The sequence below is a fragment of the Brassica napus genome, chromosome C4 (assembly GCF_020379485.1).
Source record: "Brassica napus cultivar Da-Ae chromosome C4, Da-Ae, whole genome shotgun sequence".
NCBI classification, from domain to species: domain Eukaryota; kingdom Viridiplantae; phylum Streptophyta; class Magnoliopsida; order Brassicales; family Brassicaceae; genus Brassica; species Brassica napus.
The window spans coordinates 62,206,212-62,231,740 of NC_063447.1; the positions used below are offsets into that span (position 1 = coordinate 62,206,212).

The 25,529-nt window shown below is 38.1% G+C and overlaps 9 protein-coding genes across 13 annotated transcripts; 4 read left to right on the forward strand and 5 right to left on the reverse strand.

Moving 5' to 3' along the window:
* The first annotated feature begins 12 nt into the window (after window positions 1-12).
* Window positions 13-1,836, forward strand: LOC106392039 (phosphomannomutase). 2 transcript variants are annotated; one of them, XM_013832817.3, is made up of 10 exons: window positions 13-219; window positions 308-374; window positions 553-629; window positions 724-759; window positions 860-915; window positions 1,004-1,103; window positions 1,185-1,274; window positions 1,365-1,454; window positions 1,523-1,574; window positions 1,659-1,836. In XM_013832817.3, exons 1-10 carry the CDS (start codon window positions 106-108, stop codon window positions 1,709-1,711), a joined length of 735 nt encoding a protein of 244 aa, XP_013688271.2. In that variant the 5' UTR covers window positions 13-105; the 3' UTR covers window positions 1,712-1,836. The 2 variants fall into 2 exon arrangements, with proteins under 2 accessions (XP_013688271.2, XP_048611270.1); XM_048755313.1 differs by having other exon boundaries at window positions 607-629.
* LOC106392040 (LIM domain-containing protein PLIM2a) lies at window positions 1,800-3,329 on the reverse strand. Its single transcript, XM_013832818.3, has 3 exons — window positions 3,083-3,329; window positions 2,867-2,995; window positions 1,800-2,419 (listed from the first exon to the last, which is right to left on the reverse strand). Exons 1-3 carry the CDS (start codon window positions 3,215-3,217, stop codon window positions 1,991-1,993), a joined length of 693 nt encoding a protein of 230 aa, XP_013688272.2. The 5' UTR covers window positions 3,218-3,329; the 3' UTR covers window positions 1,800-1,990.
* A 218-nt stretch (window positions 3,330-3,547) lies between these two features.
* LOC106392036 (DEAD-box ATP-dependent RNA helicase 6) lies at window positions 3,548-6,503 on the forward strand. Of its 4 annotated transcripts, XM_013832811.3 has the most exons (11): window positions 3,548-3,717; window positions 3,818-4,146; window positions 4,243-4,309; window positions 4,392-4,626; window positions 4,709-4,947; window positions 5,019-5,270; window positions 5,351-5,531; window positions 5,620-5,708; window positions 5,791-5,864; window positions 5,942-6,048; window positions 6,131-6,503. In XM_013832811.3, exons 2-10 carry the CDS (start codon window positions 3,839-3,841, stop codon window positions 6,018-6,020), a joined length of 1,524 nt encoding a protein of 507 aa, XP_013688265.2. In that variant the 5' UTR covers window positions 3,548-3,717; window positions 3,818-3,838; the 3' UTR covers window positions 6,021-6,048; window positions 6,131-6,503. The 4 variants fall into 4 exon arrangements, with proteins under 4 accessions (XP_013688265.2, XP_013688266.2, XP_022557328.2 ...); XM_013832812.3 differs by having other exon boundaries at window positions 3,580-4,146; window positions 6,116-6,503; XM_022701607.2 differs by having other exon boundaries at window positions 3,580-4,146; window positions 6,160-6,503.
* Window positions 6,504-6,572: 69 nt separating this feature from the next.
* Window positions 6,573-8,216, reverse strand: LOC106392037 (remorin). Its single transcript, XM_013832814.3, has 4 exons — window positions 7,929-8,216; window positions 7,212-7,265; window positions 7,039-7,126; window positions 6,573-6,946 (listed from the first exon to the last, which is right to left on the reverse strand). The coding sequence occupies exons 1-4, from the start codon at window positions 8,095-8,097 to the stop codon at window positions 6,670-6,672; spliced, it is 588 nt and encodes a 195-aa protein (XP_013688268.2). The 5' UTR covers window positions 8,098-8,216; the 3' UTR covers window positions 6,573-6,669.
* A 1,784-nt stretch (window positions 8,217-10,000) lies between these two features.
* On the forward strand, window positions 10,001-12,347 carry LOC106392034 (O-glucosyltransferase rumi homolog). Its single transcript, XM_013832809.3, has 6 exons — window positions 10,001-10,457; window positions 10,535-11,106; window positions 11,191-11,383; window positions 11,470-11,534; window positions 11,617-11,827; window positions 11,911-12,347. Exons 1-6 carry the CDS (start codon window positions 10,281-10,283, stop codon window positions 12,277-12,279), a joined length of 1,587 nt encoding a protein of 528 aa, XP_013688263.2. The 5' UTR covers window positions 10,001-10,280; the 3' UTR covers window positions 12,280-12,347.
* On the reverse strand, window positions 12,264-15,278 carry LOC106392035 (AT-hook motif nuclear-localized protein 9-like). Its single transcript, XM_013832810.3, has 5 exons — window positions 13,779-15,278; window positions 13,285-13,355; window positions 13,082-13,213; window positions 12,832-12,993; window positions 12,264-12,761 (listed from the first exon to the last, which is right to left on the reverse strand). The coding sequence occupies exons 1-5, from the start codon at window positions 14,224-14,226 to the stop codon at window positions 12,525-12,527; spliced, it is 1,050 nt and encodes a 349-aa protein (XP_013688264.1). The 5' UTR covers window positions 14,227-15,278; the 3' UTR covers window positions 12,264-12,524.
* A 951-nt stretch (window positions 15,279-16,229) lies between these two features.
* LOC106392033 lies at window positions 16,230-16,987 on the reverse strand. The gene is made up of 3 exons (XM_013832808.3): window positions 16,812-16,987; window positions 16,667-16,728; window positions 16,230-16,517 (listed from the first exon to the last, which is right to left on the reverse strand). Exons 1-3 carry the CDS (start codon window positions 16,867-16,869, stop codon window positions 16,398-16,400), a joined length of 240 nt encoding a protein of 79 aa, XP_013688262.1. The 5' UTR covers window positions 16,870-16,987; the 3' UTR covers window positions 16,230-16,397.
* A 202-nt stretch (window positions 16,988-17,189) lies between these two features.
* Window positions 17,190-18,999, forward strand: LOC106392032 (UPF0187 protein At2g45870, chloroplastic). Its single transcript, XM_013832806.3, has 4 exons — window positions 17,190-18,007; window positions 18,082-18,249; window positions 18,327-18,533; window positions 18,618-18,999. Exons 1-4 carry the CDS (start codon window positions 17,330-17,332, stop codon window positions 18,792-18,794), a joined length of 1,230 nt encoding a protein of 409 aa, XP_013688260.2. The 5' UTR covers window positions 17,190-17,329; the 3' UTR covers window positions 18,795-18,999.
* A 63-nt stretch (window positions 19,000-19,062) lies between these two features.
* Window positions 19,063-21,980, reverse strand: LOC106392031. Its single transcript, XM_013832805.3, has 6 exons — window positions 21,819-21,980; window positions 21,500-21,670; window positions 21,354-21,394; window positions 20,347-21,268; window positions 20,004-20,267; window positions 19,063-19,916 (listed from the first exon to the last, which is right to left on the reverse strand). The coding sequence occupies exons 2-6, from the start codon at window positions 21,645-21,647 to the stop codon at window positions 19,318-19,320; spliced, it is 1,974 nt and encodes a 657-aa protein (XP_013688259.1). The 5' UTR covers window positions 21,648-21,670; window positions 21,819-21,980; the 3' UTR covers window positions 19,063-19,317.
* Window positions 21,981-25,529: the final 3,549 nt, after the last annotated feature.

A 25,529-nucleotide genomic window follows, 5' to 3' on the forward strand; every position in this document is an offset into this window, starting at 1 on the left:
AAAAAGCGACACTCTTACGTTCGTTGAGATTATTAGACCGGTCTAATTGATATTCACATCTTCCCATTTTGAAAACTCTTCATCCTTGCACAATATTATTATTCAATGGCGGCCAAGAAGCCAGGAGTGATCGTTTTGTTCGACGTGGACGATACTCTTACAGCTCCAAGGAAGGAAGCTACTCAAGAAATGCTCGATTTTATCCAAAAATTACGCAAGGTATGTGGTCTGATTGATCCATCTTTTACTTCAAGATGAGCTGTGTACCGTAAAGTGTTGGATGAAATGTGTTATAAGAGAGTTTCAGGTTGTCACTATTGGACTCGTCGGTGGATCTGATCTAAACAAGATATCTGAGCAACTTGGCAAAACAGGTTCAACTCTTTTGCACTGTTCTCTGTTATAACTCGAGACTATAGAGACTTTCTCTCGACATAGTAGCTGATCATTAGCTTTGCTGGTTTCAAGTTCCGTAAGCTCCAAGTCTTAGGGAATTTAATTAGGATCTTCCTCTACCTTAATGAGTCTCACCTTTAATTTTTATTTTTGCAGTCACTAACGACTTTGATTATTGTTTCACTGAGAATGGTCTTGTTGCACATAAAGATGGTAAATCCATTGGAATCCAGGTTCATATGAAAACAGTGGCCTTATACTTTATCAACACTGTTGCTTGATCGTTTCTTTTTTGATCCTTAAATAGTTTATATATATTTTTCTCAGAGCATGAAGCTGTTCCTTGGAGAGGATAAGCTCAAGGTAAGGTCCCCCATGTCTAGTATAGATAGCAAGAGTTGCTTTAATGTTTCTTTAGTGGTGAAGCTTATGCAAGAACATGTTGTTACCTTTGATGATGCAGGAGTTAATCAATTTCACGCTGCACTACATTGCAGACTTGGATATTCCAATCAAGAGGTAGGTACCTCTAGTCTCTAGTCTTTAAAGATTTCTTCAAGTTATTAAAAAAAAAAAAAAATTCCCTTGTTGAAATTTGTAAACACAGGGGAACATTTATAGAGTTCCGAAATGGAATGATCAATGTGTCACCTATTGGTCGCAACTGCAGCCAGGAAGAAAGAGACGAGTTCGAGAGATATGATAAGGTATAAAGAAACTATATAGCTTTTCATGTTTCTTATAGAAATGTTATAAGTGATATAATCAAACATTATTGTCTTCAAAAGGTTCATAACATTCGACCAAAGATGGTGGCTGAACTTCGTGTGCGGTTTGCCCATCTTACTTTCTCTATTGGAGGACAGATTAGCTTCGACGTGAGTGTAGGAATCAAAATGAGAAAAATATAAAACAATCTTGTATCCAATCTTTGTGTTGCTAAGTGTAGTTCCATTGGTATGACTCAGGTCTTCCCTAAAGGTTGGGACAAGACTTACTGCTTGCAATACCTTGAGGACTTCAACGAAATCCATTTCTTCGGTGACAAAACCTATGAGGTAGAGTAACATTTTGTATGACTATCCATTGAGCTTGATGTGTAAACAACCAACTTTTACTTCTTCAGGGTGGAAATGATTATGAAATATATGAATCACCAAAAACAATTGGCCATTCAGGTCAGTTAGTTGGTTAATATCTTTGTATGTGTTTGTGTTAGTGACAGATTCATGACAAGTCAGATTGTTTCTTTTGTGTTGCAGTAACGAGTCCAGAAGACACAATGGCACAATGCAAGGCTCTGTTCTTGTCTTGAAACACTACCAATCTCCATTTGATTACTTGCATTACAAGCAATGGATAGAAGAACTATGTTTGCATACTGATACCATATGTTTTGAATCTTGATTCATAAATAAAATAAATTATATTCTTTGTTTACAACAGATTCTCTCCATAAAAAAATCTTTTAAATTTACAAGAATTTACAAAAAGAAACAGCAAAAAATTTGTATACAAATATATTCATTTTAAACATAAAGTATATATATAAACATCAAACTTGAAAACTGATAAGAGTGTTCCTCCACCACATTCAAGACTCAGCCACAGGCTCAGGCTCTCCTCCTGCATCAGCAGCTTCAGGGACTGCTTCTTCCTCTCCTCCTGCTTCTCCTTCCGGAATGGCAGCGTTATCTTCAGGTTTGTGATCATCAGAAGGCGGAGTAGAGGCACCAGAAGAAGCGGTTCGACGGTGGTTAGCAGCGGCTTGATGGACGTGATTGTAACTTCCTTTCTCGAGAAAGAGCTGGTTGAAATGGACTTTACAGTAGAGGACACCGTTGAGAGAGGCGTAAGAAGAGTGAGTCAAAGGACAACCACTGTGTGCGCACTTGAAGCAAGTCTTGTGGTAACATTCACCTTCCATGTTAACTTTCTCAAGTGGGTAAACGGTTTTGTGACAACTCGCACATTTGTCTTGTGTTCCACTGAAGAATGAAGATAACTTGCTCGGAGCTCGAGTCTTGGAGATTCGATTGAGTATGAAAGAAACCAATGTTCAAAAAATCAGTATGCGGTAACTAGACGCTTTGTAGACGACTAGGGAGTAGATGAATTATTCGGGGCCTAGCTAGCCAAAGAGCCGCTAACAACTATTGCTTTTTTAAAATATATTTTACAATTATATTAGATATTTTAATTTTTTGTTTAATTATAAAATTGTTTTGATGAATTATAAAAATTAGATATAAAAGATGATATTAGAATATTTTTTTGGATTCGTACTAACCTTGTTGCTTGATTTAGATTGATTTAAATTGTTTAAAACTAATTTTGATCAATTTTCGATTTAGAACAATTTATATAGTATTAATTGGATTTTTTTTTAAGACGTTTAGACTATCACTGACTAGACCGATTTTTAAAACACTAGAAACATATAAATAAAAGAATCATAAATGTTCATTACCATTTGATCACTCGACTTCTCTGTCTTTCCTGTCTGGAAGTTCTTGCTGAAATTGCCGGATTCTTTGAAAAGCTGCTCGAAGTGAGTCTTGCAGTAAAGAACTCCATCCATGGACGAGTAAGTACTCATCTGTTGAAGAAAATAATTCAATCTTTATTCATAAACCATTGTAGAAACATAGCAACATGGATAGGAATAAGAAGAAGAAGAAGTAACCTGGAGAGTGCCATTGCAATGACTGCATCGGAAACATGATTTGTGATAAGTGTTACCCTCTAACGTCAACAAATCCATGACGTAGACGGTTTTGTCACACGCCTTGCATTTATCCAACGTTCCTGTAAACGACATTGTTCTATCCTCTTTCTTGAAAAGTTTGTTCTCTAAGTTGGACTAAACATTCTTGATTTATGAGCTTGTTGTTTGTTTATCTCTTATTTATCAAAGATTCTTGATATAGGCTCGTGTGTTTATTTTGGCTCCAGCGGTTGAGATTCGAACGAGGAGAACCCATTAAGCCATCATCGAAATCTAATTCTAGTATTTGTTTATTTTAGTTTCCGAGCAAATGAAGGGGTTCCCACGTTTTTCAGAGCTCTATTTTTAATTAGAGGTGAGAAATGACAATTATTAAAACTATGGGTTTTTTCAGAATTATTATATATTTAAGGGGGCTATTTAAAAAAGAAATGATGTGGATAAGAGTGAGTGAAGAAGAACTGTGTTAAAAAAAAAGGGGAAAACAAAAAAAATCGAAAGACGCCCTAACAAACGACGCCGGCGATCTCTTTCTTTCACTTTCTCAGCAAACTTTCCCGAGAAAATTAATCAACATTGTGATCTCGATCTTCGCTCCTGATTCTTGTTTTTAGCCTTGTTAGATTGCGATTTTTGAGCTGCGAAGAATTTATTTCGTAGATTAGGGTTTTCTCTTGTTCTGTGTAGTTTCGAGATCGAAGAAGAGAGATTGCGATGGATAACAATAGCAGCAGAGGAAGATTCCCACCGGGGATTGGAGCTCCGGATCCTAATTTCCAGTCACGGAACCCGAATCCGAACCCGAACCCGCCGCCTCAGCAGTTCCTTCACTCACGGACTCCGTTTCCTCAACAGTATGCACAGTCTCGGACTCCGTTACCCGACGCTCAGCAGTACGTTCAGAGAGGCTACACACAACCTCAGCAGATCCAACAACAGCAGCAGTGGTCTACACGCGCTCAGCTTCCTGGTGATTCTAGTTATGTAGAAGAAGTCGAGAAGACGGTTCAATCCGAAGCTAAGTAAGTTCTCGTTGATGACGTGGCGAAGTAAAGTTTTGTGCTTTATATGATTTTGGAGTGTTAAAGTTCGTTTCTTTTTGATTGTGTGTGTGTGTTTAGTAACAACCAGGACTGGAAGGCAACGTTGAAGCTCCCACCTCGAGATAACCGTTACCAGACTGAGGTATTCGTTGAAGCTTGCTTGAAACCTTGCTTTTGAGAAGATTGCGTTTCTCTTAGAGGATCGTGTTGTAATGTTTCTGTAGGATGTGACGGCCACTAAAGGAAATGAGTTTGAGGATTACTTTCTGAAGAGAGATCTGCTAAGAGGGATATACGAAAAGGGTTTTGAGAAGCCCTCTCCTATCCAGGAAGAAAGCATTCCCATTGCTTTGACTGGAAGTGATATTCTCGCTAGAGCCAAAAACGGGACTGGCAAGACTGGTGCCTTCTGCATCCCTACCCTTGAGAAGATTGACCCGGAGAACAATGTCATTCAAGGTTTTGTTATTCTCTGTGTTTGTTGCTGTATTTTCTTTAGTTTGTGTACACCTTGTTTGATTTGATTGGTTTCTTGATGCAGCTGTAATTCTAGTCCCAACTCGAGAGCTGGCACTTCAGACATCACAGGTTTGCAAGGAGCTTTCAAAGTACTTGAAAATTGAGGTTATGGTCACCACTGGCGGTACCAGCCTGAGGGATGATATCATGCGTTTATATCAACCTGTCCATTTGCTCGTTGGGACTCCTGGAAGGATTTTGGATCTTACCAAAAAGGGTGTGTGCGTTTTGAAAGACTGTGCCATGCTTGTAATGGATGAGGTGAGTTCCTGATATCTCTAGCCTATTTTCTTCTTATTGTTGAGACTTACAAATATATTTTTTTTGTCCAGGCCGACAAGCTTCTGTCTGCAGAATTTCAACCTTCTATAGAGGAGTTGATACAGTTCTTGCCGCAAAACCGTCAGATTCTGATGTTTTCAGCTACTTTTCCTGTCACTGTCAAGTACTTCAAGGATCGATATCTCAGGAAGCCTTACATTATCAATCTCATGGATCAGCTGACACTAATGGGTGTCACACAGTACTATGCTTTTGTTGAAGAGAGGCAGAAGGTGCACTGCCTTAACACGCTTTTCTCTAAGGTTAGATTTCTCTGACAGCCCTAAAATTCTCGAGACACTCATTGTCATGGATTGTTTATAAGTATAGTTTTCAACTGCAGCTGCAAATAAACCAGTCCATTATCTTTTGCAACTCCGTCAACCGTGTGGAGCTGCTAGCCAAGAAAATCACAGAGCTTGGTTACTCATGCTTCTATATCCATGCGAAGATGGCTCAAGACCACCGTAACAGGGTTTTCCATGATTTCCGCAATGGTGCTTGCAGAAACCTTGTTTGCACTGGTGCGAGCAAAGATGATGTCTTTTAAGTTTCATGTTTAGGAAGCGATGATGATGATGATAAGACTAAAATGGGACATGTCTGTTGCAGATTTGTTTACACGTGGGATTGACATTCAAGCTGTGAATGTGGTCATTAATTTTGATTTCCCGAGGACCTCTGAGTCTTATCTACACAGGGTATGGTTCTTGATCTATCATCTTGAGCACATTCTTTTCCTTCAAAATTGTTAATGAGGGTTTGTTTTGTTACACTGCCCAGGTAGGTAGATCAGGAAGATATGGACACCTTGGGTTGGCTGTGAATTTGGTAACATATGAGGACCGCTTCAAAATGTTCGTCTTTCTTCCTCTGCTTTTGTTTACTTGTTTTAAGCCTTTTTTTTTACTTATGCATATGGTTTTCACAACAGGTACCAAACTGAGCAAGAACTTGGAACCGAAATCAAGCCAATTCCCTCACTTATCGACAAGGCAATCTACTGTCAGTAACTTCAACTAGGTTCACATTCTCCAGCCGGTGAGACCAATTCCTCTCTTGGCATTGTAATTAAAGCCGCATTGCATACTAGATTCCAAATGATTAGGTTGCCATTGTATAGGTGTTTAATTAAGGAGGCAAATCATTCAGCTTTGGCAGTTACAAGCTCGTTCCAGAGATGAAGGCAGCACCTCACTACTCAGATCACTGTGCTGAGGCAAGAAGAAGGCAGTATTGGATAATAGCGGTTGGTTATATCTGAACCTTTCAACCAGAGGACTCTCTGGTGGTTTGGTTTTGCTTTGAAGAATTCTTCTACATGATGTGAATCTTTAAGTGACCTTCTCTCAACTTTCTATTTCAGATTCTAAGAAACCTTTTTTTACACTTTGGGATTTGGGTGTTTGATGACTTTTCTTTTGGTCTCTTCTGTTTTAAGACACGAAGCCTAGTTTCCTAGTAGTAAGATCAAACCGAAGAAGACAATTTTTCTACACTTTCTTATTGCTCTTCTAGATTCACCTGTTTTTGTCTGATGTATGATGAGTTTATATAGAAATGTGTGAGCCAATCCAAGTGAAACTGATCTTTTAAACACAAAGTCACCAATATATAAACACAAAAAGTGAAATAGATGAATACAATGGGCTGAGAAACAGCTTAGAAACATCCACAAGTTGCCTTGGGAACCATACCAGTGGCTCTGTACTTGGCAGCCATTTCTTCAGCTTTAAGAAGCTCCTCTCCTCTTTTAGCTTCAACCATTGCTCTCTTCTCTTCTGCTTGCTTGTGGATCGCAGCCACTTTGTTCTTCATTTTCTCACCATACTCTGCCTTCTTCTTCTCTAATTTTTCTTCAATCTTCCTTAGCCGGGCTTCAATGGCTGCTTTCTGGCTGTTCTCCCAAGCGAGCACATCAGATACCTTCTTTTGTGCCCTGTTCATTTTCATCATTAGCTGATGATTATCTGGCAAAAAATCGTAACGTTTATGGGTAAGAAGATCAATTTTTTTTTTAATAAAGTTTACTTGTTCTCTGCCTTTGTCTTCTCACTCTCTTCCCATGCTTTGATGAATGATGTCTTCTTCTCCTTTTCCAAGTCCGCAAGTTTCACATCTAACCAAGATACACATCGCATTTTAGTGTTAATTAAGTACCCAAAAAGTAACCAACATAAAGAAAACAATGTGATATAGTTTACCTCTATCGATCGAACCAGATGAACTTTTCTTTGGTGTAAGCTCCTCAATGGGTTCTGCAACAAGCTCACTTATTAGTACTACACATTATTAACGTATAAATACCGCTTCAATTAGGAAGGTAAAGCAAATCTAATCTAAGATATATTGTCATCGACTATAGCTCATATTGCAAATTACTTTTGTTTTAGAAGTTTATGGAGGTTCACAGAAGAACACAAAGCACCAACAACATTAGGGTTCAAGACATTACATGGGTCTTGGTGACATAGAGGATCTGACCTTTGGGCCACTCAACTATTGTCAAGATATTAGCAACTTTTGTTTGTTTTAAAAAGGGTTGGTGCTTTAATGGTTAGTATTTTTCAAGAGTTGGGCAACTTTAAAGGAACTAATCATGTATGAAACAAATTAAGAAAGCAAACCACTGAATCTACAAGGCAGACTATTTTATTACAAGTAATATCCTAATTTACTAATGATTTATCTTCCTTTCAAAAACCTCTGGTTCTCTTGGGTTAAATGAAGTTCTAATAGCAATATGAAATTTTATGAGATGGAATCTCGTGGCTAATTTGTGATATGCTGGATACAGATCGTTAAATCTATATACACATAATTCATCAAAAACATAAATCAATCCTCATAAGTAGAAGGTTTTTACTAATATTATAAAAACACACACGTTTGACGTGTGTAACGTAACTAGAGAAGCTTACTTTCAACAACGGCAAGAGCTTTGGACTCGACGGGAGGTGGTGGATCATGAACTTTCTCCTCCGCAACCTCTTTAGAAGCTTCCACCGGAGCAGGAGCTGGTTCATTCTCCGGAGCTGAAACCGCCGGAGATTCTACGTCAACCTTAGTCGTCTTTTGCTCCTCTGCCATTGCCGCCCAGCCAAAGAAGAACAAATGGTTTATTTTTCTTCTTCTTCTTTCACAGACAAGAAAATAAAACACAACAATTAATGTTGGATAAAATCGGAGAAAGAGGTTTTTATATGCTCCGTTAGCTTATACCGGTAGAGCGTACTCCCCGCGTTTAATATGTGTGAGACCGTTGTTTTCCTTTACCGTTGATTCTGGTACCATGTGATCCTACGGCTGTAAAGCTTGCTTACGCATTGGATGCGTTCCACTCCATGTGATTAAAACACCTCACTGCCGACAGGTAAAGTAGTTCAATTATGCCACGTAACTCACTAAGTCATTGTTTTTGCTAAATAGAGTTAATCAAATTAAAAGTTGAAATAAAAACCCATGATTACACTAAACCTATCTAATCTAATTTACCAATGATTTTTAGGAAAAAAATAATAACATGAATCTTGGAGTGAACTCCTAGATAGATTGATTCAAATATCTAGATAGAATGTAAATACTATTATAAATATTTTTGGCTTAATGAAAAATAATCTCTGGTGGAGCAAAAGGTGACGTGTAGCTTCACCAAGTGGACACGCTGGAGACAGATACAAAGGGATATTATGCACGGTTAAGTAGCGAGTGGGACAGAAGGAAATTAAACCGGATTAGGCATGTTGTGTATGGGCCCCCCTTATTTATGACTTTGTTCGTTTGAGTTTAGACTACTAGAGAGTAAAAAGGCCTTACCAATAGAGTTTTTACTTGTAGACCTTCTGGCTGAGACTTCATGTTTTGTAATTGTGTTAGGCTTTTGTACATCCTAACGGCCCAGATAACTGAAAACTAAAAGAAAGGCTGTAAATCTTGTTTAGCAATAAGTAAATACAACACAGCAAGGACTAAGATCATTTAATTATCCAGGGACACTCAACGCAGATGTGAACAGCCTGGGAAAGATGTAAATTTGAGTCTGTAGCGTAGGTCTGAGACGGATCGGGTATTCGGACAATTTTATGGTATCTGGATTCGGATCCTTATCCGGCGGATTCATAATTTTACTATTTTTATCCGGATCCGGGGTTCTCGGATATCAGGGTGTCGGATATCCTTTTAAAAATTGTAATATCCGACGGATATCCGGATCCAGATTTAGATCCTTAAAATAAATAAAAAATAATATTAATATATATAAAATATTAAAAATAATTTTTTTAAAAAATATATATAATGTTTTTAATTATTTCTATGTATAATATTACAAAATTTACATACAATTTATATATACTATTATAAAAATGAAAATATATTAAATAAAATTAATTTTTATATATATATATTACTATTTTTGAAATATTTATTAATAAAACTTACGGATCCGGATATCCGGACTAAAAAATAAAGATATCCGGATCCGGATCCGGCTTTGACGGATCCAATATTTTACTATCCTGATCCGGATTCGATTCCTCTGGATATCCAGATTTTCGGATCGGATCGGGATCGAATCTCGGATCGAATCCGGATAAAAGTCTCAGGCCTACTTTAGTGTATGATTTTTTATTATAAAAACCATTTTTAGCAAAATAAATCATACAACATGGAGTTTTTTTTCCGTCAACGCATGCAACTTGGAGTTGTTTAACGATATTTATTGTCTTTTGTATAATGAGTGGTCGAATATGGTCTGTGATGCCACTGAACTTTATATGATGGCTAAAGCTTTTATCTTCTTTCTTGGGAGGTCGGATTCTTCTTCTAATATATTATAAGAAAAAAGAACTCTCTCAAAGAGGATTTTAACTAATTCAATCCGTAAATATTTAACTTTTGATAGTAATGTTTTATATCTGATAGCCTCAGAAGGTTTTAGTTTTCCTATAAGTTCAACGATTACAAGAAATGATTTATTTGGGAAACAAATTGATATCATATACCACTGTCTTCATCTGATATAAATAAATATTATCATGGCTTTAATGTTAGAAAACATTTAACCCTTTGCAAAAAAAAATACACAATAAGAAATTCATTAACACAAAAGATGTGAACTCAGGTTAGTGGCGTTGGAGAAAACGTGAAACAAGATTCAAATCCTCGTGAATCAAAAATAAGCGTCTTTCCTCGCGCCAGGTTCTCGTTTTTCTTCTCTCGTGTGTTAATGTTTTTGTGCACACGTATATAAAGCTGAGCATAGGAAGGTAGTCATGCTTCAACGGAAAAGCATGAAGAGGAACAACAACAGCGATGCTCACACGAACAGGCATGCCTCTCTCAAAACGACCTCGTATCCAGGAAAACGCATCGCAAAGGCTACTTTCTTCTTCGTCTCTTGTCTCTTCATATCTGCTGGTCTCTTGGACTTGTTGGGTTGTTTCGATTTAGTGAGTTTCAAATCTCAAAAACACTTATTTTGTTAGTGATCTTCAGAGTGTTATATATATAACTCAGATCTCTTCAGACAACTTTTACAGGTCTGAAGCAAGTCACAACAATCAAAAAACAACCAATCACAACGCATCACAAGTTCCCTGACCAATGCGACGTCGTACGGAACCAAACACAGCAACAAGAAAGACAGCAACTTCCAATGTCCGAAGACGGCACAGAAAACGACAAAACCGGAAGCAGCCATTCGCGACCATCCACGTGTCCTTCATACTTCCGTTGGATCCACGAGGATCTACGGCCGTGGAGAGAGACAGGTATAACGAGAGGGATGCTCGAGAAAGCGAGGAACAACAAGGCGCATTTCAGGGTTGTAATCCTCGACGGGAAGGTGTACGTTAAGAAGTACAGAAAATCTATCGACACTCGAGATGTTTTTACTCTGTGGGGCATCCTACAGTTACTACGGTGGTACCCAGGGAGATTGCCCGATCTAGAGCTCATGTTTGACGCTAATGATAGACCAACCGTCCGATCTAGCGACTATAAAGGTCAACAACACCCGGCCCCACCTCCAATATTCCGTTATTGCTCTGATGACGCCAGCTTGGATATAGTCTTCCCTGATTGGTCCTTCTGGGGATGGTAAGCAATAATAATAATAATATTTAAACCTCTATTTTAATTGGGCTTAGTTAGTTAAATGGGCTTTACTTTTTATTTGATCAGGGCGGAAGTTAATATTAAGCCTTGGGCTAAGTCCATGGTGGCGATTCAAGAAGGGAACAAGATGACGCCATGGAAAGACCGCGTGGCGTACGCTTATTGGAGAGGCAACCCTAATGTGGCTCCCACTAGGAGAGATCTTCTTACATGCAATGTCTCAGACCAACAAGACTGGAACACTCGGCTGTACATCAATGTCTGCTTCTTCATAAACTCCCTCTCTCCAAAACATTTGGATAAATTATTTATACTATATAGTTTTTTGTTCTAATCATTTTGAAGGATTGGGTTAGAGAATCAAGAGAAGGATTCAAGAACTCAAACTTAGAGAACCAATGCACTCACAGGTAATGAATTACTTGTTATTTTTAGCCTTTTAGTTACTTGTTTCGAGGAATATGTATTGGTAATATTCGAATATTGGAATAGGTACAAGATATACATAGAAGGATGGGCATGGTCAGTGAGTGAGAAGTATATAATGGCATGTGACTCAATGACATTATACGTGAGACCAAAGTACTATGATTTTTTTATACGAGGAATGATGCCATTACAACATTATTGGCCAATCAGAGACAACTCAAAGTGTACTTCCCTCAAACACGCCGTACATTGGGGGAATACCCATTTAGACCAGGTTTGTAACTTTATTACGTTTAGACCCTAAAAGTTTGGTTTGTCACCATTTAACCCATTGATTTTGGGGTTTAATTTTGACAGGCACGTAAGATAGGGGAAGAAGGGAGCAGATATATAAGAGAGGAAGTGAACATGGAACATGTGTATGATTACATGTTCCATTTGATGAACGAGTACGCCAAGCTTCAGAAGTTTAAACCGGAGATTCCTTGGGGAGCTACTGAGATCACACCGGATAGTATGGGATGTCCAGCGACGGGGCGGTGGAGAGATTTCATGGAGGAGTCGATGGTTATGTCACCTAGTGAAGCCTCTCCTTGCGAGATGCCTCTTCCTTATAGTCCTGTGGAGTTTAGAGAGGTTCTTGAGAGAAAAGCTAATGTGACTCGCCAAGTTGAGTTATGGGAGGATCAATATTTTAGTAATTTGAGGAATGGTAACAAACCTTGACCAAAGAGGCCCTTGTTTTGTATTCATATCAAAGATGTTACAAGGAAGTAGAATCAATGTTACAAGCAGACATAGAGACTGAACATTTCTCTGCAATGCTATAGTCATAAAAATCAAGAAAACCACACAAGAGTTTCAGTTTCCCTAACATTTCCACATACGTTTGTTCAGAGGTTAGCTTATGTTCCTTCTTCTTCTCCCTAGCTTCCATGCTTTATATACACACAGGTTTCACTGTGACATCATCAACCGCGCATTAGATCAATATCAGCATGAGCATGGCGCATATCCATTTGCCTTGAACCTGTTGACCATATCAGGTTTTGGCCTTGTGTGTGTTGTTGAGGAACAGGGGAAACAGTGTTGTTATTATTGTCCAGAGCTTGATGATCATTTGTGTCTTGGACATTTTCAGAACCTTCTTCTCCTCGTTTCTTGTTCTTTATCTTTGGAGCTGCCCATATAAAACTCCCTACAATAACCTGATAGGCCCAAGAAAGCTATATTCAATCCCCAAGACTTTTGACTTTAAACGAAAAATCTTAAACCAACCTGAACAGGACTAGCTGCTATTAAAGGTCCTCCAATAGCACCACCAATCACACGCCCATCAGGGCTAGCAAGAGAAACAGATAAGTTTCCAGTTCTATTCCGGAAACTTCCATCAGTTGGGACAAGATAAGATATTGATAAGGCTAAGATCTCAAACCGGCCCTGGAGATTTATTACACAACGTATGTTTCAATTAAAAAAAAACCAACAATGTTTTTTTCTCTGTAGTAAGAAAGTTTCAAAACTTAACCTCGTACTGAATAGCTCCAGGAGGTGATGATGACTGAAGCAGCGTTGCAGTAGAGACAGCTCCACTAGCAGATAGAACGCAAATCGCTCTTGGACCTTGTTGAGAGAAAGCTATAACCTTTGATGCAATATCCTAGTAACAAAGTTTTTATAAGTTTTACAGAAACAATTCATGAAAACTTTGTAATAGTGATTGAACATTACTTCTCCTATAGAAACCAAGATCACGTGTGGCGTGAAGCTCATTCCAGAAGATGAAGGCATCATCAACTCACCTAACCAAAACAAAAAAAAAAAGCTCATCTAATTAATATTCATGTTCTTGATCTATTTTAGGAAAGTTTAAAACTCTTCCCATGCATTAAGAATAGACAATTTGATTCTGACTCAAGAAAACATTAACTAGTTCTGGCTCTGGATCTATTTTGGGAAAGTTTAAAACCTTTCCATGCATCAAGAATAAACAATTAGATTCTGACTCAAGAAAACATTAAGTAGTCCTGGTTCTTGATCTATTTTAGGAAAGTTTTAAACTTTTCCCATGCATCAAGAATAAAACAATTAGATTCTGACTAAAGAAACCATTAACTAGTCCTGGTTCTTGATCTATTTTAGGAAAGTTTTGAACTTTTCTCATGCATCAAGAATAAACCACAACAAAATGTTTCTTTATAACTAGTCTTGGTTCTTGATCTTACCGGTGGAACTCAATCTCTGTTTCTTGCCAGAGCCAGGAGGTCGACCACGGCCGCGTTTGTTAGAGCTGTTAATGGTTGAAACAGAGGAAGAAGACAATGCCAAAGAAACAGAACCGTCTTGTCCGTATTTTCTAGGCCGTCCTCTCTTACGTTTCATCGGAGTTTCACTCGTTGGAGGAGGAGGAGGAGGAGGAGAGATCATGTGAACGCCTACATGATGAGGAACAGCTCCAGTTGCTGCTGCTGCTGGAGAAGGGTCACCGTGTAAAGGAGGAGATCCGAACCCGGTGGAGCCTGAACCGAATGGAGAGTTTGGGTTATGTAAGTGACGAAGGCCTTGTTGTTGCTGTGAGGATCCGTGAAACGTAGGAGGAACCGACCCGGGTAGTCCTCTTTGGATGTAGTAAGAGCCTGACCCGGTTAAACCCATTGGATCTCTTTGATCCATTTAGCATTTACAGTTGAAGAGAGAAAGATCTCTTAAAAGTGGTTTACTAGAGGAAAGAGTGAAGAAACCTTTGTGGCTTAGAATTATGAGGTGAGAGACTGAGAGAGGATAAATGGATAAGAAAGAAAAAAAAACAGAATCAAAGGTGGAGACTTTATGAAAGATATTAAAAACTTGAGGAGAAAGGAACATGCAAAAGCTTATAAACTTCTCAGCTTACTCTCTTTCATTCTTTCACCAAAAACAAGAAAAGCTTTCTCTTCTATTCATAATGGCTAAGAAGATTTGAGTTTGATGTTGGTTTTGGTTTTGGTTTAGGTTTAGGGTTATCTCTCTGTCTCTCTCTTTCTTCTGGGGTTTCTTGGTAACAGAGGGAAACAGAAACAAACAAACAAACCTCTAACAGACCATCAAAGCAAAAGCATTTACTGTGAGGATAACAATGAGATCATTCATTTTTTTTCTTCTTTCTTCTGAAAAGATAGTATTGAAGTTCAAAATCCTAATGAGATTTTGACTGTAGCTCTACATAGCAACTAGGCATCTGTGCCTCATGACTCATATGGCCACACGCTTGATCAGGAGCGTGTACCACACAGCAGCAGCTTGTCAGTGACCTTTTTTCTTCACAACACAAAATCTACAAGACTATTCACTTTTCAAGCTCAAAGGACTAGTCTCTACTATTCCTGTAAGTCTAGTAAACAGGCTAATCAGACTCCTCACTTCTCAAGATGAAAATACTAGTCTCTACTGTTTCTGTAAGTCTAGTAAACAGACTAATAATCTCTTTGAGATTGGTCTGAAACAGAAGGATTGGTTGAGAGAGTGGGGTACACACGTGGGAGAATGGAGAGTGTGAGAGGATTGGCCTTTGTGGTCAGAGGGGTACCCACTTTGAGCGCCATTTTGATAAGAGGCTGAGAAGAAAGACATCTCTCAAAATATCTCTCATAAGGACCCCATTGATGTGATGATATAACCCCTTAGAGCATCCCAGTTGGTGAAACCCCCATTCGGGGTTCATACCAATTTTTTAATATAGTTATAGTGGGATCATGAATAGTGATGAACCTTTTGATATTGTGTTTCTGCATTAGTGAACCCGAAGAAAGGGTTCATAGGAATTAAAATAATATTTTTTTTTAAAAAATTTAGTTTTGAATTTTTTTTTAATACATGAATAAAATATAATAATTTATAAATTTTTATAAAATTTTATTCATTACATTGATAATTGATGAACATACAAAGATTATTCACTACTAAATTTTTGTCATACATTTTCAACTAAATCAGCTTTCAACCTATCATGTTTCCCTGAATCCCGAACTTCATTGCGCATGCCTAGCTTATTATCTGAATGCAAACTTTCTCTCCTTTTGACCTTCGAACATCTGCTTGACTCTCCTGACTCGAACTCAGATGTATCCCTAGAATTTTCGATACAAATGAGAGAAATGAATCTCTCTCCCCTTTCCACCGCGTGACGTCGACGCTGCGTCTCCAATAACTTGGCGACACGTGGTGTGAACCCGTATCGGACGGGGTCACTCGTAAGGGGCGGGTCGTGAGAATTAACCCATTAAATCTTTATTTTCAAAGGTCCAGCCCTATGAAACTGAGCCCATTAACCTGTCTAAAACCTCTAATGGGGCTGCTCTTAGAGCATGATTAATGAAAATTCTTAAAGTGGAGTTCTTACCAGAATATAAGAATCCGTCTCTTAACTTTTAACTAAAAAAAGCTAAAAACCGGCTCTTAAATAAGAATTTAAGAACCGGTTGTTAACTTTTTTAATTAAAAGATGAGAGACAAAAAAAACCCCAACCTAAAAACCTATTGACCATGCTCTTAGAACTTCAGTGTGCCATGTACTGTGGGAGACTGTTTATATTAGACATTATGACAATATGTTTAGTGGAATTGTAATAATGCAGAAAAGATATTGCGTATGACTCTATACTATGAATGGAAAGTCTTATACCTAACATTAGTCCACCTAGCAAACAAAACAGATTAATCATATTTGATTTCATGATGTTTAGATATTAATACTGAAAGCAAAATCTTGATATAAAATCAGAGGATAGCTTCAAACTGATAACTTCAAATTGTGACAAAGATCATTACAAGTGAATAAAAAAAAAAACAAAAACAGGTTCCTCCTCTCATTTGTCTAGCTCCATAGCTTGAGCAGCTTTAGCTTTAGCAGCTGGAGTCAACTTAGTCTTCAACTTCTTCTTCCCAACTGAGAATCCACCTTTCTTCTTCTTACCACTACCATCAACCTTTTCACACCAAAACCAACCAGCCATAGATATCATAAGCTAAACTAAACTTACTCAGCTGCTCTAGTAACAAGATTCAATACATCTAATCAACACTATATATGAACACAAGATCATAAATATGAGATAAAAGACATAAAGGAGCTTACTTTCATCTTGTTCTTGTTGGCATGAAGCTTCTTGATCTTCTTGTCCTGTATTTCTTTCTCCTCTGTAAATTAAAACATTCGTTGAGAACTGTTTATACACATATATGCTTATTGTTTAAGAGATTTATAAAAAAAAGAATCGTACTTTGGAGATTGTACTCGTGCTGCTTCTTTCTCTTTGCTAAATTGTTCTTCTTCGACATTTTTTTTTCTCCACTTCAAATCAAAACTCTGCTTCTTCGAACCAGATGCGCCTTCTCTCTATAAACCCTAAATTTTCAACAAGAACGACAAGTCCCAAACGACGGCGTTTGATAAGTTTATGGGCTTAGAGAAAGATTTAACCCATTTAAATCACAGAAGTTAGATTATAAAGCCCATTAACCCCTAGATTTTTCAACATGAAACGTCGCCGTTTCAAATAGGAATCGAAACATTTGTGGGCTTAGTGATAAGTTATAAACAAAAAGCCCATTAAGCAGAAACAACAGCTTAGGAGGCTGATACGCCGTCGTTTTAGCCTTCCAACAACTTGTTCCAACGACCTTCTTCCACCTAATCACTCCCTCCCTCACTTTTGCACACTCTGCATGTGTCTTTTCTTCTTCTCCATCGCCATCGTCTCCACCAAAACCCTAATTATACCTCGATTTTCCCGCCGAAATGTATCAATCAACGAACCTATCTTTCTCCTCCAGCTTCACCCACCGATCTCTCCTCGAACGACGATTCCGCCCCAGAAGACCTCCCAAACCCCTCTATTACACCCCTTCATGCGTCTCCTCAGATCCCAAATCCTCCGACGATTCGATCGATCTCTCCTCGAAGCTCGTCTCCCTCCTCAAAGCCGTCCCGAACTGGTCAGACGGGATCAAGGAGAGGCGGATGCGGCAGAAACGATCCCTCTACACTCACGAGAACTGGGTCAGACACCGAAGCTCCCTTCGCCACCTCCGCCACGTGTCCTCCAGCGCGTCTTCTCGCGTCATACTCTCCTTGATCCCTCCCGTGTTCTTCTTCACCACCGTCGCCGTCCTCATCGCGGGTTACAACTCCGCCGTGGGGTTCGAGTTGTTGCCTAGCTTCTTCCCGGTGCTCCGAGCTTCTCCTCTACCCTATCAGCTCACGGCTCCGGCGTTAGCTCTGCTTCTTGTGTTTCGAACCGAGGCTTCGTATTCGAGGTTTGAGCAAGGGAGGAAAGCTTGGGTTAAGATTATAACCGGAACCAATGATTTAGCTAGGCAGGTTGTTTCTTCCGTTAATGGTTCCTCCGGTGATGATGAGTTGATCATCAGAGATGCGCTTTTGCGTTACATTGCTGCTTTCCCTGTGGCTCTTAAGGTCTGCTGTTGTTAGTTACTTGTCATGCTTAGGTTTGGTTAGGTTGATGAAAGGTTGATTTGTTTATTGTGTAGTGTCATGTGATCTATGGTTCTGATATTGCTGATGATCTCCGGAGCGTGGTGGAAGAAGATGATCTGTCTTTGATCCTTAAGTCAAAGCATCGTCCGCGCTGTGTCATTCAGTTTATCTCTCAAAGTCTTCAGCTTTTGAATCTAGACAGTACGAAGATAGATACTTTGGTAAAGCATCTTTCCATAGAGTTAAGATAATGAGGAAGTTCAGTGTTTTGTGCTCAAGTTAGATACTTTCTTTACAGGAATCGAAGATGCTGCAGTTACAGGAAGGAATTGGTGTGTGTGATCAACTCATGGGCATCCCGATTCCACTTTCCTACACACGGCTAACCTCGAGGTTCTTAGTCTTGTGGCATCTTACACTCCCTGTTATTCTCTGGGATGATTGCCACTGGAATGTTGTTCCTGCTACTTTCATCAGCGCTGCGTCTCTCTTCTGCATTGAAGAAGTAACTTAACTCCTTTCTCCTTATCTACTCTTTTTGCTTGCCTCATTATCAGTCTTCTAATTTATGCTTGACAATATCCTACAGGTGGGTGTTCTTATAGAGGAGCCATTCTCTATGCTAGCTTTAGACGAGCTATGTGACATGGTGCTTAGTAACATTGATGAAGCTGTTAAATCCGAGAAGGTCATACGCAATAGGATCATCGCAAAGAAAAGGATGCATGAGATTAAGCACTCATCAAATGGTTGGCATAAATCTTGAAGTCATTCTACTCTGCGTTTTCTCATAAACAGAGAGTATGTGATACTTAACTTAGATTTGCTACTAGGTATTGGAATGTATAGCACGTAGATGTAGTAGACTGTAGTAGGGAAACATCACCTTGTTGTTTATATATCTTCTTTGTGTCTGTGTGTACTCTGTTGTTCTTGTACATATGCAGTTTCTTTAAGCGCCTCTTAATGAACGTTGTGTACTATAGCTAACAAATGATCAGATGGTTTAGACAAAGCCACATGAGATGTTCCTCTTATTTAAGTTCAAGCCTCGTCTTATTCATCCTCATATAGCAAACATACAGCTAACATTCACAACAGAACTCAAAACTCTACAGAAGACAAAATGGAAAAAAGAACAAAAACAAAAGAAACGTTTGTTGCAGTACTAAAAGCTGTGGTTGTGTATCTACACAAGTAGGGAAGCTCGTGGAAGTGGAAGTGAAACTATACAGAGTAAACAAGGGAGCCTCTTGACCATCATGAGTGTCTTTCTAGTAAGCACAGGTCTACTTTCTGGTACTGACTGTTGACTGAAACAAGTCTGTGCAGCTGCTGCTGATGATCTCTTCTAATAGTTCATCAAGGATTATCTCACCTGTTTGAGAACCAATGCAGCCGATATCAAACCTGAGGTCCATCCAGTTCCCAGTCCTAGCCAGGTCTTTCTTGACTATCTGGTCCAACGTGTGCGGAGAAGACAGAGGCAAGAGATGCCAGTGAACCTCTTCTTGCACCACTTCAACAACATTCTCCATGTCTGGGCCAAACCTGACTTCAGGTTTGGCGAATGAGATCCAAGGGCCGTGCCCACTGAACTCCATGAGAACTTCATTGATACAGTCAAAGAGGAGTCTCTTGTTGCTGCAGAAGTTTGTAGGATAGAACTCAATGTCATCCACTAGCGCCTCCTCAAGAACCTGCTCCAAATAAAAGGATCTCACCAAAAGCTCTTCCCAGTTCAACTCTGAGGATTTGACCACTGCTTGAATGTATGCAAGTGCCAAGTCTTTGTCATCCATTCTAGTTTTGACTTCACTGTCTTTCTCTGATCTTGGAGAATCAGGATCGTTGAAGCGTATGCAGCGTGGCTGCAACCGCCTTTCGACTGGTTAAGTCAGTGAAAAAAGGTCAGAAACTGAGCTCTGAACAAAGGTTTGATTAAAATACTCAACTGGTTTTAGCAAGGCAATACCTGAAGAGAGCCTGGAGGTGTTTGGACTTGTGTCATCATCTGTAAAGAAAGGCTCAAGAACAGACACAGGACTTGACTTCCCTGGCACATCAGTTGCATTGTCTTGGCACTCAGACACAACCTTCTCCAGTGGTTGTATCTGGTCATGAGTTTCAAGCTTCTCTTCATCAGCATATGCATCTTGGTGTACAATGGAAGAGCTAACTGCTTCAGACAAAGAATCCAATACAGTCTTCTCTTCCTCTCTGGTGTCTAAACCGCCCGCTGATTACACATTAAAATACATTTAGTTTCACATTCTGCCAAAGCTAAGAAAGAATCAGTTCATAAGAAAAAGAATCACCTCCGGAACTAGTAGAAGCTGTTTCTCCATGTTTGGTTGAATCTTCTGAGCTGCATTGTTGAATATTTGGTTCCTCGGTTATCTCATGAGCCAGTGTCACTCTTGGACTGGTCTCTGGTGTGGAGAACTCAGGGAGAGCAAGAATCTTCCCAAGGATTCTTGGTACTTCTTTATCAGGTGAGTTAACATCTGCATCTCCCTGTGCAAGCATTTCAGATAGATGTTTCCTGGCTGCAATGTATATGCCACACACACTCTTCTTGGAATCTTCACTGCCATTGATAGTAGTAGTCTCTTCAGCTGAAACATGCCGCCTGGAGCTAGTCTCTAACTCCTCTCCCAGACAAGAGTTTTGACTTATGATGTCAGATGACAATGCATCAGGATCATTGCATGGATTCTTCTTAGCAGAAGATTTTAGTCTTCTTCTTCTGATGATCCTACTGAGAATGAAGGAACTCCCCCTTTTGGACTTGTTGCATGTAGCTTGTGTTCCAGGTGATGAACCAAGATCCAAGCCAATTGGCTCTGGCTTCAAGATTACAATTGTTTGTGTGCATTGGGAGCTTCTCTCTTTGATTCTCTGAGAATCTCCTGAAGCTGGAGAAGTACCAATCTCCCGGAATGATCCTTCTTTAGACTCCAAGAACTGAGATGCATCCACCTCAGTGTCCTTCTGAGTCTGAGCTATCAACCGCTTTATCAACTCACTGAACTTCTCTTCTGAATCATCATCGCTCTGAGAAATTCTAGGACACTGATCATCTGATTTCTTATCTGCATGATCATCAACATCCTCACTTCCTTTGCTGCATGTTCTACTTCTCTTCTTCCCATTTCTCTCCTTTGTCTTTCCTCTTCTGCATTCAATAGTCTCTTCTTCAGTGAGGTTCTTGACACTCTGCACTCCAGCTTCACTCTCCTGAGATAACAACACAAACAATCTACATCAGTTTCTTACTCCTCACAGCAATAAAAAAAAAAGGTTTGATTCTCAAATCCAGGACCTCAAAGTCACAGTCACAGGTAAACTGCTTCTCCACCTTACCTGCATTGTTACATTAACCAACAAAGTGAGAATCCTTTTTTTTTTTAAGTTTCAGACACATTTTCTTGATGATGTCCCAAAAGAAAAGAAAATAAAAACTCAAACCTATGATGCGTTTGCTACCACGTTTCTTATCCATCAAAAGCTTGTGAATAGATCCACCGTGTCTGAAATCAAACATGTTGTTCACAAACATCCAGACACATCCTATCCCTTCTCTTGAAAGATGTCTTCTACATATCTCTTTCTCCATTAAAACCTTCTTCTCACTTTTATCTACAGAACAGTAATTATAGAGAGAAAAAAAAAGAAGAGATACCAAAACTGTGAGTACAATCAAAGAATAACCTGTCTGAATCAAAACTGATCTTTATATGATTCATTCATGCAGAAAATAAAATAAAAAAGGCATAAAGATTTAAACCTTTTTGGAATCTGATCCAATGCTTGCAAGAAGAGGAATGGAAAAATAAAGAAGTACCCCTACTCAGTACTCACTCATAGTTCAGCCTCCATTGTTAAGAAGAAATGAATCTTATAATAATATTATGTTTTCACAGAGTTCACATAAATGCGGCTTAATATAATACTATAAGAAACTCACGAGAGTTAACGAAGCTCGAAGCACGAGAGTAGATGGTTTAGTCAAAAACGTGTCATCTAGTAGACCCACTTCCGACCAGAAAAATATTTATTTTAAGTAATACCCAGAGAAAAACCCTGAAAAAAATATAGATTTTTGATTATGAAATTGACAATTGGCATTAATCTACATGAGTTTACATTGTAAACGACAATACCCAGATTATTTTATACAGAGGTTTCATCATTTACACGTATAATGTAGTATTAAACTAATAGTAGATGAAAAATCTAAAGTCAAGAGCTTATTTTGTCTGGTTCATTTCCCACATTTAAATAGAAATGAAATATTCACATTTAGTATATGCTCCTTAATATTTTTTTTAATTTGCCAAAAATGTGGATACAAACCATCGTAGTAGGTTATATATACTTTTACACATAAATCTATGTCACTGTAACTGTACATGTGTGTGAGTGAGTGACTGTATATGTAATAAATGAGTGTGACATGGTCGCTGAGTCGGTAGGTAATGGTCCTCCGTTGAGCCAAGTTGTACGAGTGGGTTACCGTACGGCGACAAATGTGTCGGGAAGGGTAAACTCGTCAAATTTTCACCGTTATTTATAGTATGAATGGAATAGTCAAGTGTTAAGTCCCAATAATAGTATTGTTTAGTAAATACTTTAACCTAGGTCTGGGCAAAATAACCGGAACCGAAGAACCGAACCGGAACCAAACCGAAATATCCGAAACCAGAACCGGACCAATACCCTCAAATACCCGAACGGTTCCTATATTTTTATATCCGAAATAACCGAACCGAACCGGAACCGAACCGAGAACCAAACGGGTACCCGAATATATAAAAATATTAATTATATATACATATAACATCATTAAATATATATTTTAAATTTAAAATTCTATTAAAAGTATCTGAAAATAGTTGAGGATAACTAAATTATTATAAAGTATCCAAACTACCCGAAAGTATCCGAAAGTATCCGGATAGTTTTATCCGAAATATCCAAAGTAATCCAAAATATCCAAAATTTTTATGTAAATCATCTTAATTATTTGATATTTTACCCTAAATAACCGATATTTTATCCAAATTATCCAAACTACCCGAACTATCCGAACCCGAACCAGATCCAAATGAGAACCGAACTTTTTCCGGATATTTTCCGGTTACTACATTTACTATCCGAACCGAACCGAACCGAAAATAGGTCAAGTACTAAATGGATCCTCTAGCTCCTATCCGAACTACCCGAAACCCGAAATACCCGAACCGAACCAAACCGATACCCGAAATGCCCAGGCCTACTTTAACCCCTAATAAATGTCCTCAGCCGTGAGCACGATCGTTGGATATAACAAAAAATATTTTGCAGAATTTATAAGTGGTGAAATTATCAGAATCAATATATATATATACTAGCAGAATTGTGAACTTTTATTATTAATCGTAATTATAGAAAATGTTGCGGTTGATAAAAAATGTGGAATCAGAACATGTTTGGTCATTTTATGAAGTATGACCTACCAAAAGCGAAATAGATTATTGCACTAGTATTCTTGCCGTGTTATCATTTGTTTTGTATATAAGTAAGTTAGTATATGCATGGCTAATGAAATATTTGATAAAATGTTGGAAATATGTGGAATAGTGCCAAACGGATTCTCACGATTGTCAAATTCCATTTATAAATATTTGGACATCTGTATAGTATTATTATCATTAGGATAATTACAACAACGATGTTGATCCTTGTTTGGACCACGCCCTCTGTGCTCCCTTTGCCAGTTTTGATACGTGTGTGTGGATCCATACACATAAATATTTCTTACAACAATATAATACAAAATGGTTTTTGTATCTTTTCTCTCGTCGTTATGCATGCACCAGTTCAGTAGTTGTGATGTCCATTTATGATTTTATCTTAGTCCAATGAAGTGAAAAAGAATGCAGCCTCGTCACGCTATAACGTTCAATCAATATATATTTATTATCATGATAACTTTTTATTTTTTATAGTAGTACCAAGATAAAAGACAAACGCCATTAACAAATGTGCGTGCAATGAAGATCATGAAAACAAAAGGACCAATGTTTCTTGTATACTACTTACACATGACAACAGATGAAACGACGATACTGTGGAGGATTACGAAGCATATAGTACTCACGGTCACAGACCTTTTCGCCTCTCTTGTCCTAGAGTGCATGTGAAGGCTTCTTTTGTGCATCGCTTTCATGGCCAAGCAATGTTTCGTTGTTCTTGTTCGTTCTTAGGTACCATCGCCGAGTTAATTACTTAAACTGGAATTTAAATGGATGGAAATAGCAAGTTCGAAAGCTAACAAAACGTTTTTAGTTGCGTCATGTGTAATTAAATGCATTATAGTTTTCTTGACTTTTGAGATTATATAAAGTTTTTGTTGTGGCATGTTAATTGTATAGAGATTTGTCATCATATATAATGTTCTACCTAACAGAAAAATGATAGAATAGTCTTATAAAATAAGTATGGAGCGGTTGGTTGCCATATTATAACTCTATCTAGTCACCACATTAATTTTAGTTTAGGGTGTTTGGTAACATAACTAATCATCATGAACAGTCGATGATGATAGCGTAAAAAACAATGATATGCATTATCTTCAAACTTAATCATCTTCGGTGTTGATAACCATATGCATTATCCCATAATACGCAGAGGGCTACGGCAAATCGAACACTTAAGGCTACCTAAACAAGAAAAAGAAAAATATCAAACCAAAATGCTTAGCCATTTCAAGTTCTAAAACCAAACCTTTTGGATTCAGACTGCTAAAAACAAATGTTTGGATTTGGACGTAGAACTCAAACCGGGCTTAAATGGTATAGTAAGGCCCGTACATCATATGGTCCATTTAGTATAACTTTTCAACTTTCATTTAGACCCTCAATGCCACTAAAGACTAATTAGTGATTTTTCCAGCTAAATAATGTTATTGATATTTTTTTTTTTTGCTAAATTTTGGAATAATGTTATCAATAGCATGTAATGTTATTGATATTAAAATAAGTTTTAAAAATTTTGTAGTATAGAGGTTTTTTTGACTGATAGTATCTACAAATTTCTATCTCTTCCATAGCATGAAAATATTAACATAAAAGTTACCAGACTCAAGTGTGACTTCTGTTTTTGTACTTACTCATAATGCATAATGCAATCCTTCTTTTTTGAAACAAACATATGACAACCGAGATGATTCATGTAGGAAATTTGATTCTTAGAAAATGTTAAGAATTTCAGTTATCGTGAAGACTAGTCATATTCAAATAACGTTTTTAATTATTTTACTAACATGATCAAACGTGCATTAACAAATTCAAATTGCAGTTTAAGATAAACGCTTTCGACGAATGAATAACGAGATGCTACATTCCCAAACCGTATATCCTAAGTTGAAATATTCAACGATAAAATATAATTAATTTTCAGTTTTCTCTTCAATTAATATTTTGGCTAGTTGATAAACTAGCATAGTTGTGGATGT

Bases quoted from the DNA above. Each gene is read 5' to 3' on its own strand.
- LOC106392036 (XM_013832811.3), top strand. From the start codon at position 3,839: ATGGATAACAATAGCAGCAGAGGAAGATTCCCACCGGGGATTGGAGCT. The intron at 4,147-4,242 runs GTAAGTTCTCGT...TGTGTGTGTGTT, and splicing joins ACGGTTCAATCCGAAGCTAA to TAGTAACAACCAGGACTGGA. The intron at 4,627-4,708 runs GTTTTGTTATTC...TTCTTGATGCAG, and splicing joins GGAGAACAATGTCATTCAAG to CTGTAATTCTAGTCCCAACT.
- LOC106392035 (XM_013832810.3), bottom strand. From the start codon at position 14,226: ATGGATCAAAGAGATCCAATGGGTTTAACCGGGTCAGGCTCTTACTAC. The intron at 13,356-13,778 runs GTAAGATCAAGA...TGTTTTGGTTAG, and splicing joins ACAGAGATTGAGTTCCACCG to GTGAGTTGATGATGCCTTCA. The intron at 12,994-13,081 runs GTTAAGTTTTGA...ATAAATCTCCAG, and splicing joins CTGGAGCTATTCAGTACGAG to GGCCGGTTTGAGATCTTAGC.
- LOC106392034 (XM_013832809.3), top strand. From the start codon at position 10,281: ATGCTTCAACGGAAAAGCATGAAGAGGAACAACAACAGCGATGCTCAC. The intron at 10,458-10,534 runs GTGAGTTTCAAA...AGATCTCTTCAG, and splicing joins TGTTGGGTTGTTTCGATTTA to ACAACTTTTACAGGTCTGAA. The intron at 11,828-11,910 runs GTTTGTAACTTT...TAATTTTGACAG, and splicing joins GGAATACCCATTTAGACCAG to GCACGTAAGATAGGGGAAGA.
- LOC106392037 (XM_013832814.3), bottom strand. From the start codon at position 8,097: ATGGCAGAGGAGCAAAAGACGACTAAGGTTGACGTAGAATCTCCGGCG. The intron at 7,266-7,928 runs GTAAGCTTCTCT...AGCTTGTTGCAG, and splicing joins AGCTCTTGCCGTTGTTGAAA to AACCCATTGAGGAGCTTACA. The intron at 6,947-7,038 runs GTAAACTTTATT...GAAAATGAACAG, and splicing joins AAGACAAAGGCAGAGAACAA to GGCACAAAAGAAGGTATCTG.
- LOC106392031 (XM_013832805.3), bottom strand. From the start codon at position 21,647: ATGGAGAAAGAGATATGTAGAAGACATCTTTCAAGAGAAGGGATAGGA. The intron at 20,268-20,346 runs GTGATTCTTTTT...ATGTGTAATCAG, and splicing joins AGCTTCTACTAGTTCCGGAG to CGGGCGGTTTAGACACCAGA. The intron at 19,917-20,003 runs GTATTGCCTTGC...TGACTTAACCAG, and splicing joins CACCTCCAGGCTCTCTTCAG to TCGAAAGGCGGTTGCAGCCA.
- LOC106392039 (XM_013832817.3), top strand. From the start codon at position 106: ATGGCGGCCAAGAAGCCAGGAGTGATCGTTTTGTTCGACGTGGACGAT. The intron at 1,455-1,522 runs GTAGAGTAACAT...TTACTTCTTCAG, and splicing joins TCGGTGACAAAACCTATGAG to GGTGGAAATGATTATGAAAT. The intron at 1,575-1,658 runs GTCAGTTAGTTG...TTTGTGTTGCAG, and splicing joins AAAAACAATTGGCCATTCAG to TAACGAGTCCAGAAGACACA.
- LOC106392040 (XM_013832818.3), bottom strand. From the start codon at position 3,217: ATGTCGTTTACAGGAACGTTGGATAAATGCAAGGCGTGTGACAAAACC. The intron at 2,996-3,082 runs GTTACTTCTTCT...TTTCTTCAACAG, and splicing joins ATTGCAATGGCACTCTCCAG to ATGAGTACTTACTCGTCCAT. The intron at 2,420-2,866 runs GTAATGAACATT...CGAATCTCCAAG, and splicing joins AGAAGTCGAGTGATCAAATG to ACTCGAGCTCCGAGCAAGTT.
- LOC106392032 (XM_013832806.3), top strand. From the start codon at position 17,330: ATGTATCAATCAACGAACCTATCTTTCTCCTCCAGCTTCACCCACCGA. The intron at 18,250-18,326 runs GTAAAGCATCTT...CTTTCTTTACAG, and splicing joins GTACGAAGATAGATACTTTG to GAATCGAAGATGCTGCAGTT. The intron at 18,534-18,617 runs GTAACTTAACTC...AATATCCTACAG, and splicing joins CTCTCTTCTGCATTGAAGAA to GTGGGTGTTCTTATAGAGGA.
- LOC106392033 (XM_013832808.3), bottom strand. From the start codon at position 16,869: ATGTCGAAGAAGAACAATTTAGCAAAGAGAAAGAAGCAGCACGAGTAC. The intron at 16,729-16,811 runs GTACGATTCTTT...TTTAATTTACAG, and splicing joins GCACGAGTACAATCTCCAAA to AGGAGAAAGAAATACAGGAC. The intron at 16,518-16,666 runs GTAAGCTCCTTT...TGGTGTGAAAAG, and splicing joins CCAACAAGAACAAGATGAAA to GTTGATGGTAGTGGTAAGAA.